General features: G+C 41.0%; 2 protein-coding genes across 4 annotated transcripts; one reads left to right on the top strand and one right to left on the bottom strand.

The window, feature by feature from the left end:
- Positions 1–913: 913 nt before the first annotated feature.
- hmgn1b (high mobility group nucleosome binding domain 1b) lies at positions 914–6,294 on the top strand. The gene is made up of 6 exons (XM_086131507.1): positions 914–1,108; positions 2,634–2,660; positions 2,808–2,834; positions 2,928–2,969; positions 5,114–5,221; positions 5,324–6,294. The coding sequence occupies exons 1-6, from the start codon at positions 1,091–1,093 to the stop codon at positions 5,369–5,371; spliced, it is 270 nt and encodes an 89-aa protein (XP_085987633.1). The 5' UTR covers positions 914–1,090; the 3' UTR covers positions 5,372–6,294.
- Positions 6,295–7,689: 1,395 nt separating this feature from the next.
- Positions 7,690–16,271, bottom strand: LOC147193511 (glucose-6-phosphate exchanger SLC37A4-like). Of its 3 annotated transcripts, none has more exons than XM_086131920.1 (10): positions 16,164–16,271; positions 14,339–14,714; positions 13,129–13,361; positions 12,095–12,341; positions 10,624–10,776; positions 10,449–10,534; positions 10,264–10,377; positions 9,770–9,835; positions 9,555–9,693; positions 7,690–9,471 (listed from the first exon to the last, which is right to left on the bottom strand). In XM_086131920.1, exons 2-10 carry the CDS (start codon positions 14,484–14,486, stop codon positions 9,308–9,310), a joined length of 1,350 nt encoding a protein of 449 aa, XP_085988046.1. In that variant the 5' UTR covers positions 14,487–14,714; positions 16,164–16,271; the 3' UTR covers positions 7,690–9,307. The 3 variants fall into 3 exon arrangements, with proteins under 3 accessions (XP_085988046.1, XP_085988047.1, XP_085988049.1); XM_086131921.1 differs by having other exon boundaries at positions 16,193–16,263; XM_086131923.1 differs by lacking the exon at positions 16,164–16,271 and adding an exon at positions 15,659–16,150.
- Between the last annotated feature and the right edge of the window lie 1,094 nt (positions 16,272–17,365).

Raw genomic sequence — 17,365 nt, forward strand, 5'->3', positions numbered from 1 at the left:
TCTATCATAACTTTCGTTTCTCCTAAACCGATTCTCAATTTAGCGCATTCCAATGTTTGTGCGTCTCCGGCAGGGAGTACTGTATCCCAATTCTAGGTGATGATTGTTACAAGGACGCCAAGCTTCGCTGTGCGCATGGGAAAGTTATACAGCATGACTGAATATGAGCAGAATACAGACTTCAAGATCTAATTTACACAAATATATTCCTACTCGATTACAATTCTTTTAAAACATCATATCTTTTTTTTCCCCCTGTCAAATAAAATTTGCAACATTTTAGGCACTGACAGATATTTTTAGATGGTGTGGAAAAGAAAAGGCTTCTTCAAGTTGTGGATATAAATGCGTGATTAATTAAATGCAGAGTCTGCAGGGCCACCAAAGTCATGTTTGGCGTGCACACGACACAATGGCGGAAGCGGTCACTGTGCACACCGCGAGATGGGATTGCACAAGAGGACAATTATTCTGTCGCCATTTTCCCAAGCTTAATACAAAAGACTTGACTGCGAAAGTACACACCCCTCTCTCAAACCACAACCAATACACTCGCCGATATGGCCACAAAATCGCTCGGTGAGGCACCAGTAATCCAAAAACCTTACACGTGAAGCCCCTAACATTACGCCTCGCAGACTGTTCTCGTGACACTTTGTCTATTAGGGAGGCTGCGGAGAGAATTCTCGACATTTTTGGGCTTTTTTTTCGAAAGCAGATGGCTGTACAGAAGCACAACCACCCCGTCGAAGTGGTTGATTGACGTGTGAACTGTCCAACCCAGGAAGTGGCGCAGATTTGAAATCTGGTCGCTGACCGCTACATTGCCCAATCAGAAGGCGCTATGGGCGGGGTGATGATCGTCAACACACAAGAACTATAAGATTTAAATAAGGAGGGAGGGGGGAATCCAATCCGGTTTGAGCTAGTTTTCTTCCAATGGAACATTATCATCTCGCTGCTCTGTATTAGATTGACTGTACGAGTTCAGCTTTATCTGGAGTATACGACAACAGTATATTTTTGTCCCGTATTCAGTTACATTTCGCAGCTTTTTCCCTTTTCCGCAAACACCCCTCACAAATCTACCATGCCTAAAAGGAGCAAAGTGAGTAAACCGAGATATTTCTTGCGTTCAGTAATACAGCATTTATAACGCAGTACTGCTGCTGCCTCTATAAATTGCTTGTTGGAGCGCGAGTTGCTACTTACTCGCATTGTACTTTTGGGCAAATGTCAAAAATATCGCGCTCGCAGCCACCATTTGAGTTTGTATGCGTCGTCCTGATTTTGTTTCTGGAAGGTGGCGATTGTTGCTCTTATCGCTCGATGCATTGTCTAAATTTAACATTATTTATTTTCATTACTATTTTGTGTATTCATGTGGCTTCGCTGCAGGACAGTGTAGTGCACGGTTGCATGTTTACATAAACGCATTTGCAGTGTCTAGGGTTTTAAGGGAAGTCGTTTTGTCCGTCTACAACGTTTTTTCTGCAGAGAAAGTTGGCGGCATATTGATTGTCTCAAACGTGCAGTCAGTCACGCAGGATAGTTAAGTTGCACTTTGGCTAGCAGTAAAAGGCGTAAAATTCATTTAAATTGCGCCCAAGCTGAAGCCGTTGGACCTCGGGTATTTTATTTCATGGCCACGCCACCTTGGGCGACATGTTTTATTTATCACTTTTGCTGAACATGAACGCTATTGTTAGCGAGCGGCCGCCATTAGCCGCGGTGAAAACGCAGCTGTTTGGACGGCGTTCGTCGTGGTAGCTCGTCGGCTCAGGGAAGGTTATATAATGGCGATCCTCCGTCAGCACAGCGCCGCTCTTGTTGCTGGGGGTTCTTGTCGATACTGCGAGTCGAGTGACACGCTTTGGCGAAGGACCTTTTCAAATTAATGGCGGGAACGCTTCACTTCCCTGCTCGCTTTTCTGCCCCCCACCAACCTTGCCGGTCTTCGTGTTTATTACCAATGAAAATATGTGGCGAGGAGGCGGAGCTCGCCCCTCTTTCTAACTTGCAGAGGGGAAGTTTGAGCAAGCAGTGGCCGTTAGCCTGCTTCCATTTTGTCTGCAACGTTGGTTTTACACTTTACGCTCAAACGACCGTTGTCGACCGCCACGGTCCTTCTAATGTGGGCATACAACTCGCTGCCATATTTTGCGAACTGCAAAATGGAGTATCTATTTTTATGTGTGAATCTGATGTCCATGCGTGAATTTTTGCCGTCCTCGGAGCAGGAAGTGCCGCTCCGTCAAGACCGCCTCGACACGCCCACTGAGTGTACAGTATTTATTAACCCCCGAGACAGATTGCCACACTTTGTTCATGAGGGAAATTAAATTGTAACAGCAGCAATATTAACTCATATACACTCATATTGATAATATTGAAAACAACCAGCTACGAAGGCCCTAAAAGATAGTTTTATAAGCAAACATTAAGACGTTGCACGTGGTCGGCAAAAACTGAAATTATAAGATAAGAAAAACCTTTATTTTCTCACAATGGAGAAATTTGCAATATTTCTATAATATTAGGAAGTACTATATAATAGTGACTGATTGAAGTTGTTTCACGAGAATACATAGACTGGTCTTTGTTGATTATAAACGATATGTTTTATTTTGCAGGATGAGTCAGAGGCAGCTGAAATACTGGTAAGTTATATTGCACAATCTGGTTTTAATTAATCATGCAAATGGTAATAGCGCTGTCACCCGCTAGGGGTCAGTAAAAACCACATAACTGTAAATAGCACTCAATGCGAAAAGTAATCAGTCCGTTTTTTTCCCCTCACCATGCAGCCCAGGAGGAGATCGAAAAGACTGACTGTAAGTAGATACACCTCGTTGCATATAGATATATAGTTGACTGTTTTCATTCTGGCCGTCATACAATAATAAGTGAAACACATTTTTTTGCAGAAGTCCACACCTGCAAAGCCAGAGCCCCAAACCAAGCCAAAGGTAAGTTATATTATAAAGTCCCATGTGTTACATATAGAGGTGCAACGATTAATTGATTGAGGCACAACTAATCCGTTCTCAAATTAATGTATCATTATTTTTGAGAAACAGTTAGTTGTTTAGATACCTTTCTTGGTTCAAAATTGTCAAAATCCTTAGATATCATCTTCTCAACACTAAATAGTCTCTGATTTCTGTCATCCCAAATTCAATTAATCATTTTAATTGACAAAATAATCAACAAATTAATCAAGAATTAAAATAATTGCAGCCCCAGTTCCCCGGTTCTGTGAGACCCCGCTTAATAGTTTATGAAAAAATGTTAAAGAATTATAAAATGATAACAATAATTTTGTTCACCAACCGCCAAATCATAATAGCCATTCCTAGTCAGGAATCCCAAATATATGATACAGTGACAACTTATAATACACCGAATTCATACGGTGTATTATTAAACTTTAGATTTGTGAACAGTATTACCCGGCTAAATCTTAGGCTCCCTTTCGTCCACTATGCAGAAAATGCTGTCATTAGGACCACCGTTGTCATTTTCGCTAGTCTCTTTTTTTGGAAAAATAGTTACTAGAGTGGGGGTGGGCAAACTTTTTGGCTCGGGGGCCACATTGATTTCTAAATTTGACAGGTGGGCCGGGTCAGCATAAGATAGAGTACATGTAAAAAAACTTTATATGTTGACAGTCCATACCAAACATCAACAGAACAAAAGCATTAAAGTGAAACAACTATGGTATATGTCCTGTATGAACGTCCAAGTATGTTAACAACATGTGTGACAACACAAGCAACAAAGTGCAACAATATATTGCCCAAAAACTGCAGCATACAGTACAGGTATATGACAAAATATAACAAAGTTAGGACCATTTGCTAGAAAATGACGCGAGTAAAAGACCTGGTGGCTTTCTTTCCACTCACTGTCTCAAACTTGACCTCCCCTCAATCACCACACAAGACAGCGTTGCTCAGCTGATGTCGTGCAACGAACCTCTGAAGCCAGTCACGCTTCCTCTCTTATTAGCGGTCCAGTTTGCGTAAAGTTTTTAGCACGATAACAGTCAAACCATTCCAGGAAACGTTCATTTACTCGACTGTCTGTTGAGCCGCAAGCAATTCACTCTGAGCATGGAAATAGCAAGAATCGCTTCCTCGTTTTTTCAAAGTCTCGTATATTTGAGTCTTTCAGACTCCAAGCGTCTCCTGAATGTTTCGTACTTTGTAACCCGCTTTGTTTAATCAGAGACAATTCACTTTCTCTTCTGCGTCCATTACTGTTCCTCTTTGTTTGGATGCCATGACCTACAGGATGTAAAAAAAAATCGCAATTCCAGTGACACTGCAATAAAGAGTCACTTGCATGTCGCTGAAAATAGCGACGCGGACACACTTATTCAGATTGTATTGTGGTATCGAGCGGGAGTTCCTCGAGTTGGCGCTACTTTGGGCTTCTGTATCGTCTCCCCCTCCCTCCCTGTGCTCTGCAACTTCAAGTAACTGCGCCACCTGATGTTGAAATGCCTGTCATTACAAGTCCAAATGAAATGACTTTACATCAAACCCTAATTGTGTACCAACCTTCGGCGGGCCGGATTAAAAAGACCAACGGGCCGGATTCGGCCTGCGGGCCGTAGTTTGCCTATCACTGTACTCGAGGGATCGGGATACAGTAGTTGCTAAATTTAGCAAAATCACTGCTAAGTTGGTAACACTTCAAACACAATTAATTGCTCTTGCTCGCTACCTCCCTTGAACTACCGGCCACACGTGTGCACATAAGATGGGGAGAACCTTCAAAATAAAAGCACCACATATTTTACAGTTTACTAGGACTTCATGGGCACTGTGAGGGCCGCTCAGACACTTTGCCCAGGTCTGTCGTAGTTGAGATGATTAAATGTGTTTTCTTAGCGAAAGTAGTTCTGATTTACTCCCACCTATGGATCAGAACATTAAAATTGAGCAATTCGATTTTAAATGTACACAGAGACAAATTTGCATAATAACTAATCTTTGAGTTCTGTTAATATGTGAAAGATGTTGAATGTCTTAAATTACGCCAGAACAAGGACAGGTTTCATGAATTGAAGTCTTCATTCATCTCTGGGCGATACGTGTCGTTGCAGAAGGCAGCTGCTAAGCCTAAGAAAGGTAAGGAGGTGGAGAAGGCCAAGCCCGAGGAGAAGGCGGAGGATGCCCCTGCTGAGAATGGCGAGGCCAAAGCTGAGGAAGAGGTCAGTGTTGTCATCATGCGTAATCTTGTCATCGTGAAAGCTAATCTTCATTCTAATGTTGTACTTGACACGGAACTGTGTTTGCGTTTATGCGCGTTGCAGGCACCAGCCACGGATGCAGCGGACGAAAAAGATGAGGAGGCAGAATAACATCTCTCAAACCGCATCTTTACCAGTGCTCCCTGTACCTCTTTTCTTGTACAATTCAGGGGAATATTTTTATCGACTATTTTCTAAATACAGGTTTTTTAGTAGTCTGATTGTAGAGAACACTTTTTTTTAACAAAAGACAAAAAAAAAAGTCAATTTGGAGACGGGGGAATTTCATCACATCCCACATTGTAACGTTCAGTGGTTTTCATTTCAGAGGTTTTAAATGTGAAAGAGGGGGAGGATGCGGGGATGGGTTGCAGTGTCAACAAGCAAACATCATGTTCACAGGATCTTGGTCGACAACTGAAAGAGTTTGCCTGTGTGGATTACATTCCATATGCTTTAAAGGGACAGTGTATGTAATCTGTGCCGGGGCAGAGATGGACACAGTCACACATTGTTTTATTGTTTATACTGAAGAACAGTGTTTTAGAATGTTTGCGAGATTTGTCCTCATGTTAACTCTTGTACTCATGCAGTTTTCTGATGAAATTGGATTAATAAATTTAAAATCCCTTGTAGTGGAGCTCTCCCTATCCAAACGATGTATCTTCTGTGTTGGTCGTGTCCCTGTTCTGTGATAGCATTGCAATAAATTTGTATAGCTGCTGTGAAAAAGGATTTGGAATCTCTGTATGCAGTGCTTAATGGTACATTGTACGGATGCAAAAAAACATGGAATTTGCTTTCTAAGCCAACCGACTGAGGTGTGTAAGTGTCGAGGGGGGGGGAAAAATCTGGTCTCATAATGCCAGCAGACAACCTGTAAATTTATTTGAGATGTTCAACGCATACCAGCAGTAGCAATACTCACGCGAAGTTTAGGTAACAGTGCAAGTGTGCCGTTTCTTTTTGTTTATAGATGTACCTGTGTAATTATTGTTATCAACAAACCAATAAAGCTCAGTTGGTAGTTGTTATCTTTTATTTGTTTTATCTTGAGAAGGAACCAATGATCAAATTATTAAAAAGTTCTTAGCTGACACGGATAAATCTGTTTAATATTTTAAATGGGAAAAACCATGCCGCCTGGTCCGCAAGCAACGTCTATTGTTGGGTTGAGCCGAGGCCTCAGAGCCCATTAGTGAGGTGCGGATGATAAAAGATGTTTAAACGATGTAACGGGAGCGTCATGTCAGATGTGGTGATGTGATGGATTTTATTGCGAAATAAATTAATAGGTTGAATCGATTTAAATTGTCATCTCCAAATTGAACGCTAGAGTGTGCCAAACCCGATTTACCTTTAGGACAGTCCACACATGTAATGCAGCTGACATAGATTGACATGCCATAAAGGCATATGATAACTTGGTGGTAAACCGTATCAAATGATTTGTTATGATATGGATAATACAAAACCAGCCATGTCATCATTTGGTAAATTTCCAAAAAAAAAATTTTTTTTTTCAGTCTACATGTGTGGGTGTTAATGTGTTGAAAATGGCTTTCTCTCTTCGACAATGTAATGTTAACGGTTTAACAAAAATGCTGTTTTTTGGGTCTACTGAAAAGTGAAGATTTTGGAGGTACGAGAATTCCACAAGACGCCAGCGTTATGCTGAACTGTCATTGTGTTAAACTCAAACCATAGATGTCAATTTGTTGTCCAAACGCATCTGAAATTGTAAACTAAGATGGAACACGCCTAAGTCGATCACGAACCAAGACATACTTATGGTTAATATTAACAATAAAACATGAATGAAGATGTATTGTATTGTAAAAACACCAAGTATAAAACAATCAAATGGAAATCAATAAGTATGGCAGTAACTGCATGTTTTCTTCAGCTACATGATGACATATTATTAAACGTCTGTTCAAACTACAGTTTAGTGGGCACTGATCATAATCTCATAGCGTTTATTCGTTTAACCTCCATGTATCATTTTTTCTCTCTCACTTCAGAATTTTGTGCCACTTGGGTTTGGTTTATCATATGAAATCTCAAAATCAATTTGCCTTTGTGGATGTAACATGACAAAATATGGAAACGTTCAAGGAGTATGAATACTTTTTCAAGGCCCCCTAATAAATGTAATAGCACATTCTGGTCTAGCAATATTCCCAATTGTATATTTACGATTCAGCACCATGGACAGCTTCCCACGTCCAATCTATGGTTTGTGTTTAATTTTTTAACTATTGCATCATAATTTAGTGTAGTTAAAACATGCCTTAGTTTGAAATATCTTCTTTCATGGTGAAAAAAAATGTAAATATTAATATTAAATGGATGGCATAAAAATCTCCAGGTCATATATGGCAACAACAACAACAACAACAAAAAAAGATTTCGGAAGACATCTAACCTCAGATAACCTTAATGTGCATTTATTTATAGGTCAGTTCAGTTGGTACAAGTTGCTTGTCAGCGCTCCATCCATTTTCTAAACGAATTCACCTATTTAGTGCTGCAGGAGCGCAGCAAAAGACAAACTACATCCTGGACCGGGTGGCAGTCAAATAAACACTATTATATCAACACACACTATTTGGAATTTGGGTTGACCATAAAGACATGGCAACAGTTGCCATCTGCACTGAAAATAATGGTGTGGTGAATTTACTTTGTCAAGTGGCTGCACACAAGAGAATCATCTGGATTTAGATGTATAGTCTACTTAAAAAATAACATTGTTTAAATGTGTTGTTTTCAGTGATGCTTTCAGGTCACCATCCATCAAATCCATATACTGATTGTTTTCATTTGGGTCACGGGTGAAGTGGAGCACCTGCTAGCTGACGTTGGGCGAGCAGCACGGTACTCCCGGGATTTCCGAAGAATATCGTTTTTTTACTCCTTCCACTGGCAATAAATATCCAGGCAAATAGTCTTCATTGTACAAAAAACAGCCAAATAAATGCATTAGATGTGTTTCAAATTATTAACATGTCACATTTATTCATCCTCAACTTTAAAAGTCCATCAGATTAAAGCTATTCCATATTGGCACTGAGTGTTTTCCCATTATGAATACAAAAAACACACTAGTGGTGCTGAAAACAGGATAAATGAGATGATTTTTAAAGCTTGTGGAAAAAAAAAATCAGTATTCTAACCTGCAATGTGAGCAACAAAACAGCACAAAGAGAATTGACAATCAATTGTTTTAAACAGACATTAAACAGTTCATACCTACGGTGATTTTGGCTGACCGAATCAAAATATGACTCTGTACTTTGTCATCTATGAATGAGAGTGTAGAAAACTACGAAACCTTATTTCTAATAATTGATGACAAGGGTTGATGCTACCAAATATGTGCAAACATGTAGTCAGTTTAGATTCTAGATTATGCAGAAAAAAAAACATTTGAAAGTATTCATGATTGTAAATTTACGACTACTAACGTCAACGTCCGCACCAATTACTGGCTATATTGTTTTCAGCATACAGCTATCATTTGGCATCATAAAGGACTGTTTTTTTTAAAATAAATAGTGTAATAAGCATCCATTTTTCTGGGAAGACTTTCCACATGTCTTAGAAGTGCATCTTTGGCATTTCCATACATCCAAATGAACATTTGTGAGGGATTGAACAAGAGAGCATGTGAAAAGTTTTGTTGTAGTTTAACCCAAAGGTGACTGGGACTGCAGTGATGACTCTTCCACGAGACATCAATCCAAGCACGCCTTGATGTCATTCGCTTTGTGCACTCTGACGTGCTCGAGTGGAAAATAGGCTGCTCCAAACTTGACTCCACAGAATAGAATAGTCCAAAAAGGTCACAAGAAGGAACTAAGCAGCCATGTTTGACCTCTAATTGATGAAGCCTCACTTATAATTTGGTGGTTCGTACTTGCCCTGAGTATCTATGATGAAATTAGCTTTTGGACAGTTTACTTGTCTGGGTAACAATTTGCATTCGAATTATCCAGCACCTTTGATATTGGAGTGACGTTGACTTTGTTGCAAGAGCATGACTCAGTCCATTTTTTCTCTTCTTCCCATCTTGGTGCGCATGTTGCGAATGAGGAAAAACGAAATGGTGGTGACGGCCATGAAGATCTCGGCGACCCAGAACGCCGTGTCCCAACTGTGTTGTTTGGCAATAGTGCTGAAGGGAAGTCCAGCCATGAAAGCCCCCACTGTAATAAAAAAAATAAAGTTGTGTCATTCATATGACTTTTCACGGTATATCGAGCACATCATTTTGTACTAACAGATTTACCGTTAGCCATCAGAGCAACAATCGCATGTGAGGTTCCACAGAAATTGGAAGGAGCACTTTCACTTGCGATAACCCCAAACAAGGCAATCGGCCCGTATGAGGAAAATCCAAACATAGCACCAAGAAAGAGAATCCAGATCTGCAAATGGCAAGAGAAGAGATTTTTTTTTCTTTCCTTCTTTTTCAGCTCAGAAATCACTATATAAAATGGTTACCTCTTTTTCTGAGACACCGATGAGCACAGAAACAGGATGGATGACTTGGACCCAAAGAGGAGCCTCCTGAAGTGAATGAGTGAACTTCACTACTGACTACATATAGAATATAACTCAATACAGTAATATTAGAATAGCAGAGACATTCGGTCAAGATAAACAGGGGAGCCAGTGCTAACCTCTCCCTTCCCTGCATGTGAACAATCAAATTTATTTATTAAAGGTTCGATTTGGTTAAGATTGAATGACTGTCTGTGTCTTATGTGTTGTGTTGCATTATTTTGTTATTATGACTTCAAGATGGCGCCGCGAGAGTGGCTGCCTTTACAGCAGCTCCTATACTTTTTGTTCTTCTCCTTTCTCCCTTTCATAACTTTGCTGCTGTAAATTGGGAATGTCTCCATTGCGAGATGAATAAAGGTTTTCTTCTTCTTCTTTTTTTCTTCAGAACATATGAAGTGTCCCATAAGTCTTTGAATTCTATCTGTTTTTACCTTTGGCATTTCAGGCGTGATGGTGACCCTGAAGAGGTACATGGACACACACATACCGGCCATCATGACAATGAGCAGGCCGTGACGAGGGTTTCCGTGTGTGCCCAGGCCAGACTATGGAAAGTCACAGAGCATGTTTATGACAAGCGGATCAAATCAAACAAGTCCTTCTGACTGCTACTTACTCGAGCAACAGCTCTGTCAGAGATTAAACCAGATGCAAGGCTTCCCACAAAGCCGCCCACTTCCAAGGCACTCATGTAGGTACTTCCTGTGAGTAACCCAACTCAAATTAGAACCATGAAAAAAAAAAAAAAACACACACACTCTTCAGAATCAAGTAAGCATAACAATGCATACCCATAAGAGCTGTCTGGCCTTTCTCCTGCATGAGGAAAAGCTGGCCCCAGTCTGTTGCTGCTGTTTTCATGCCGAACACCACCAAGTAGCCCAAAGACAGCACCCAAAGAAATGGGGAGAGGAGGAACTCACTCAGGGTGCTCTCACCGTTGCCTGGTGAGGAGGAAAAGAGCAAACAGTGTTCACTTCGCTCACATCTCCAACTGACTAGCACTAGAAATTCACACCTTAAAAAGGAAAATTGGAGGACATCATTTAGAACATAGCCTGTAACTGTTATCAACGAACGTTGGCAAGCTGAAAATATTCCCAGCAGAGTCCCAACAATATTTTTGTGATTATAGTGTAGAGAATGGCTAAGAGTCTTCAAATTTATATATATATTTTGTCTATGTATATAGTTTGTACAGTCACACTCAGATCACGTGGTTCCGATGTGATCTGTATCCATGGAGCTGCTTAACCTTCTCTCCATCTTCTATGAGTTTTTAGGAATAGTGGTTTAAAACACACACACACGCGCACACACACACACACACACACACACACACACACACACACACACACACACACACACACACACACAATAGCTGGAAAGAATTTACAAAACTATCAAGATGTGTTAGATATTTAGATTTACTTTAAGAGGTTTCCAAAAATACATGTAGGGATTACATAGTAATTCCATTTACAGAAGCGTTAAAGTATTTGGACAAACTGACATACAAACAGTAGCTGAAAGTCTACACTTATATTCAGAGTGTAATGCTGTGTAAAATGTCAATGAAAATCGAATACAATGATATGCAAATTCTTTTCAGCCAATCAAATGCACTACAAAGACAAGATATATAATTTCCCAATTTATAAATACTTTTGGGAAATATTATCTTCATCTGAATTTTATGCCTGCAACCTGTTCCAAGAAATCTGGGATAGTGGCATGTTTATAACTGTTACATACCGTAATCTTTCCTTTTAAGTATTTGGAAACTGAGGATACAAATTCTTTCAGTTGATCAAAAGTTCAGGGGGTCTCCGTTGTCACATTTTGCACTTAATAATGCGACACACGATTTCAATGGGAGGCATGTCAGGACTGCTGGCGGGCCAACTTAGTTCTTGCACTCTTTGACTACGACGCCACACTGTTGTTACATGTGCAGAATGTGACGTGGCATTGTCTTGCTGAAATAAGCAGGAATGCCACTGAAAATAAAAAAAACATTGCATGGATGGCATTATATGCCCCTGTCACAGCTTTTTTGGGGACATGTTGCAGCTATCCAATTCTAAATGTCCATCATTGTATTCCGTTTTTATTTACACTTTACATAACGTGCCAATTTTACTGAAATCGGGGTTTGTGCATTGTGATTACTGTCGTTGTGTGTAAAGGGAAAATCATAATGTCGTAATAATTTTATATATCTACACAACGTGGTGTCCATCCTTTTTACTTTTTACTCACATTTCATTGCACCCTTCTTGGGTGCTAGCGCAATAGCAGGCAGGCCCACATCCTTTGGCTCATTCTTCACCCACATGAGAGTCACAAGTGAGAAGGCAGCACAGATGACACCTGACATCGTTAGGATGGTCCTCCAGTCATAGTGGTGGAGGAGCACCGTAACCAGGATTGGGCCCAGACTCCCTGCCAGGTTCATGCTGCAGGACATCACGGACCACCATGTTCCAAACTGGGAGGGCTCAAACCACTGAAGAGATAGATTGTGGACATTATATTCGATTTTAATGGGTCAACAAAAAACAAAAAGAAGGCATTTCAGTCCGAGATAAACGGTAAAAATGGTTCACTCTATAAAAGTTGTGGATTGTCGAATCGTAAATTCCAATTGGGGGTCTTATTCAATTGTTTCAGACAGGGAAATGAAACTAACGTTCCACTTCACTGGCCACCGTATTTATTCACAGATTACTAAGAGGAGCAACAGAAGCAGACGACTTAAAGATCCCCTGTGAGAAAACTCATTCCACAGAAGAGCAGTGGCAGTCCTCGAGCAAAAGGTTGTACTTAAAAAATCCAACCTATTTAAAGATCGGTCCTCTCAGTAAAAAGAAAAAGTGTCGACTGCTGTTGTTTCTTAAAGCAAGATGTACTGAGGATGATCTACTTATAGAATCTCGAGTAATCTGATCCCCTTTCAACATGCTGAAGACGTGCCAAAGCCTATTTATTCCCCACCTTTTGAAAAGGCATCTAGCTTTCAAATAGCTAACATTGATTTACTAAGTCTTGCCTTTATTCTTTTAGACAATTATATTTATTCATCAAGTTATTTGTGGCTGAGACATTGCAGATTGTTGGTCATTCCTGACTTTTGTAATACCACTCTCCCTCCCTACTGACCTTTATAACAGGCTCGGCTTACATAGGTCAATAGTGTCTGGCGGCAAGTAGCAGAATTCCAATCAGTGAACTTTCACACGACAAAGCATGCGGTAACACTGACAGACTCGACATGCGAAAGCATTTGAGATTACCTTGCGGAGGACCTTCCCGCACGGAGGCCATCCACAACCTTGTCCCAGTCCGTTAATGAACCACAGGAGTGAGAACATGGTGACCGTGGAGGACCAGGAGAAAACCACGTTGATGCCTCCGACCACAAAGAGACCGATGGAGAAAAGCCAGCGGGCACTGATCTGGTCTGACAACACACCGCTGATGAATTTACTGATGGCGTAGGCCATGGTCTGGCTGCTAGTGATCAGGCCTGGAGACACAAGGAGGGTTATTGGTTGTTCACAGAGCGCTGAGAATGTGAAGCATCTAAAATGAGTGCCGAGTGCATATTCAAGATATTCTTAAATGATGTCAGTTAACTTTGGTCAACCTCTTTTGAGCGTTCAATCAGCCAGCCGCGCATGTTTTGGAATGTGGGAGGAAACCGGAGTACCCGGAGAAAACCCACACAGGCACGGGGAGAGCATGCAAACTTCACACAGGAAGGCCGGAGCTGCACTGTGAGGTCGCGCTTACCACTGGGCCACCATATTTGATAAATACTAAAAAATATCAAATAATAAAATCTGTACGTTAAATGAGAGATAGACTGAAATGTAAATTAGAGATAGACCAATATGTTTTTATTTTTAGGCCGATACAGATGTTGATTATGAGTGGAGACAGATCGATACCGATTATTAATATTCAAGGAGGCCGATACCGATATTAGGAATCAATATTCATTTACAGTATTGGCATCCATTTTAGCCTTGCTGTTTTGGAAGGCGGGTTCCCCCCATCGTCTGTACCTTCTCAAGGGTTCTTCTTTTTTCTGCCCCCAAATGGAGTTTGGGGGGTTTTCCTTGCCCTGACGGGTTTAGATCAGGGGATGTTTTTCATATTTGTCAACTGTGGGCTCGTGAAGCTCAATATAAATTTGACTTGACTCTATAGGGTTTTTTCGGGGCCGATACCAATACAGATAATTAGTCTTCAAGGAGGTGATAAACAATATTTGGAGCTAAAATTCATGATCAGTAAAAGGGAAGCTTTATGAGATGTCTTTAAGGTTACGATTAATGAAGTAGGTTGAATATTTCCAAAAATAGTTCCCTGAACTTAACGCAGTTTTAAATTGATCTCTTATTGGCCGTCAGATTGTTCGAATGTTTCATAAAATGCTGAATATCAGTACCAATAATTGGTCCGGCCGATAGTCAGTCGATCCCTCCACTAAATTCTTACCCAAGTCGTCTTTGTCCAGTTTAATCTCACCCATCACTGAGGGCATGACAAAAGCGAATGTCTTTCTGTTGAAGAAGTACAGCATGTAGCCAAAGAACATGGAGGAGAAGATGGTCAAGCGATAGTAGCTGTAACTTATTGCCCCCATGGTTCCACTGGATCAAAACAATTTTGTTTAAAAAAAGAGAAATGCTTTATTTGCTATGGTTCCTCGAGCATTTAGCCAGTCAGTCAGCGGAAGCAATTGGAAGTGGACATCATTAGTTGGTGGTTTGTGGTGGGTGCTGGCCTAAAAATCCTCATCAGACGGTTCAGGCAGGTTTGAGGCGGCTTCTTTTGGAGAGTGGACGAAGCAGTCGGGGAACCTTACAGCAGCCTTGAAAATGAAAACAGATAAACAAAATGTTTCACACTAAGCGAATTACACCCTTTTTAAGGAGAAATGAGTCTGGGTTCCAAACAAATATTGTTGGCTTCGTGTTCAAAGAGGGCGTGTCATTGGTCAAAAGCACATGCACAGAAATAACACTTTCTACTGCAAGATCAAACTGCAGCCATTGTACATTTGTCCTCCAACGTGGAAAGTGCTCAAGGCCAAATCGTTCGGCTCAATGCAACACTTGCGCTCACGTTCCGATTTATTAAGTAAGCTACTAAAACTGCTGTGTATCGCGATAAAGGAGCTTTGTCATCAATACATCGCAACTATGAAAAAATATATCGCTTAAAGGAGCCGTAATAGGCAATATTTTTCCATTTCCAGGTTTCTCGATTAGAGGACTCTGACATTCTTCTGTGAAAATAGATGTGCTGTAATTCTTTATTCACGGTAAAAAAAAAAAAATCCAGCACACTTAAAAAGGGGCCTTCTATGGATATTTGACATTTAAATTGCATGTATACAAATAGTTGAATCTCTGAAGTCGACCCATCAAGTGTTAAATTAATCAACCACTTCAACCTTTTGCTAGCAGCCAATTTCCAAAAATGTTCCTGTGAGGGAACAACTCTGAATTTGGATAATTTTACACAACACCCGACACCACACGAGATTTACTATTGTCAAGCGACGGATTGACTCAATTTGTCTGACCTGTGGCACGATGATCAAAAACAAAAGATAAGCAAAGCTGCAGTGTTAGGACAGATTATTATTAGCTCACAATGTTACCAGGAATAGCTTCTGATAACCAGCACACAGCCTACTAGAATTTGGGGCAAGCAAAAAAGTTAGCAACAATGAAATTGTTGGTCGTCATGGTAACAAAAGCCAACTCTACATTTGAGAGACAGAACCGACCCCACAACCCAAGCCAATACCTCAAGTCTTCTGTTCGGTACGGTAGTTCAGTAGTTCGATCGAGTCGGGGTGCTTGCAGCGTGCAACACATTGGCGACAAAAATGTCACAGCTGACTGGGCCATCAGCTTCGGCGAAACCACATTTAGAAGAAAGACTAAACATCCGATTTCACGCACACTTTTCCAATGCAGTAATATTTCGATTCAGAGCATGTTGTGTTCATTTTTATTGCTGCATGTAGAACGTGTAAGTTTTAAGTCTCTTCGGTCTGCACTACAACAACACGCTTCTGTGTTATGCACGCGAACGCATTTTCTGCAATACACATTCTTGTAAAAGTGTGCACCGAATTTACGATACGCACATTCAGCATATACGGACTTAAATAAATCGAATGAGCGACACGGTGCCGAAAGATCTTGAGGGGAGGCCCGTTTCGGGGAGAAAAAAAACGTAATCGAAGCCACGTTTCATCAAACGCCGCCATGAAGCACATCGAGGATGCTGCCTGCCATCAGCCCACCTGAATGTGTCGATGAATGAGGAACTCACAGAGGCTGGTTGACCTCGTCGCGTCCCTGTCGTCGGGGCTCAAAACACACGAGTGTCCGCGGCGAAAAGCTTCCCGGCTGGAGCTCGCGCGAATCGTTAAAGCGGTAGCGCCCAGTTTTTACAAAACGGGAACTACAGTATATCTCAGTGCGCATACGCATTTATCTAAACATAAACACACGCACACGATTAAACGGTATGTGTGTATTGGATGAGAGGAGAAGACATCAGAAATTATTATAAAATGTCAGCAAATGACGCCATCATCGAAATAGTTTGGCCACATTTATGCAAGAAAACCACTGTGGTCATTGGGGACATTTTTGAGGAATTTCTTCAGCACAGAAGTTATTCATTATGCTTTTTTTTTTTTTCTTCCGTTTTTAGAGGAGGCGGGGAGGTTGGGGTGCAGTTAGTGACTGCATTTAACAACAGTAAAGAGTAATTTTGCAACAGTATATGAACTGGGGGCGGCCTGGTAGTCCAGTGGTTAGCACGTCGGCTTCACAGTGCAGAGGTACCGGGTTCGATTCCAGCTCAGGCCTCCCTGTGTGGAGTTTGCATGTTCTCCCCGGGCCTGCGTGGGTTTTCTCCGGTTTCCTCCCACATTCCAAAAACATGCATGTCAAGCTGATTGGACGCTCTAAATTGTCCCTAGGTGTGAGTGTGGGCGTGGATGGTTGTTCGTCTCTGTGTGCCCTGCGATTGGCTGGCAACTGATTCAGGGTGTCCCCCGCCTACTGCCCGGAGATGGCTGGGATAGGCTCCAGCACCCCCCTAGTGAGGATCAAGCGGTTCGGAAAATGGATGGATGGATATATGAACTGGAGGATATTTTCTGGAATGTAAAATAGTCCATGCACAAAATATACAGAAATATGCACTTGTGTTAAATTGAAATTGTTTGTCACTAGTAAAAGTGATTCCCACATATTTGAGTAGCGCTTAAGCACCTCCTCACAAGTATTTCTCTCATCTCTCCCTCTTTATGGCCCAATTACATCTAAAAAAAAGGCAATTAATTAATTATAATTTTTTTTAATATGAGTTTCTTACATGACTTCTTTTTGTATTTTTATTTATTTTTTGTTTTATCACTGACATATTTCAAACAGTACTAAGCTTACTTAACCAACTGAAGTCGTGTCTCAAGTCTAAACAAACAGTCAACTC

Source organism: Hippocampus guttulatus, chromosome 15, assembly GCF_054856545.1.
Source record: "Hippocampus guttulatus isolate MCC_2025c chromosome 15, RoL_Hgut_1.0, whole genome shotgun sequence".
In the NCBI taxonomy this organism is placed as follows: Eukaryota; Metazoa; Chordata; class Actinopteri; order Syngnathiformes; family Syngnathidae; genus Hippocampus; species Hippocampus guttulatus.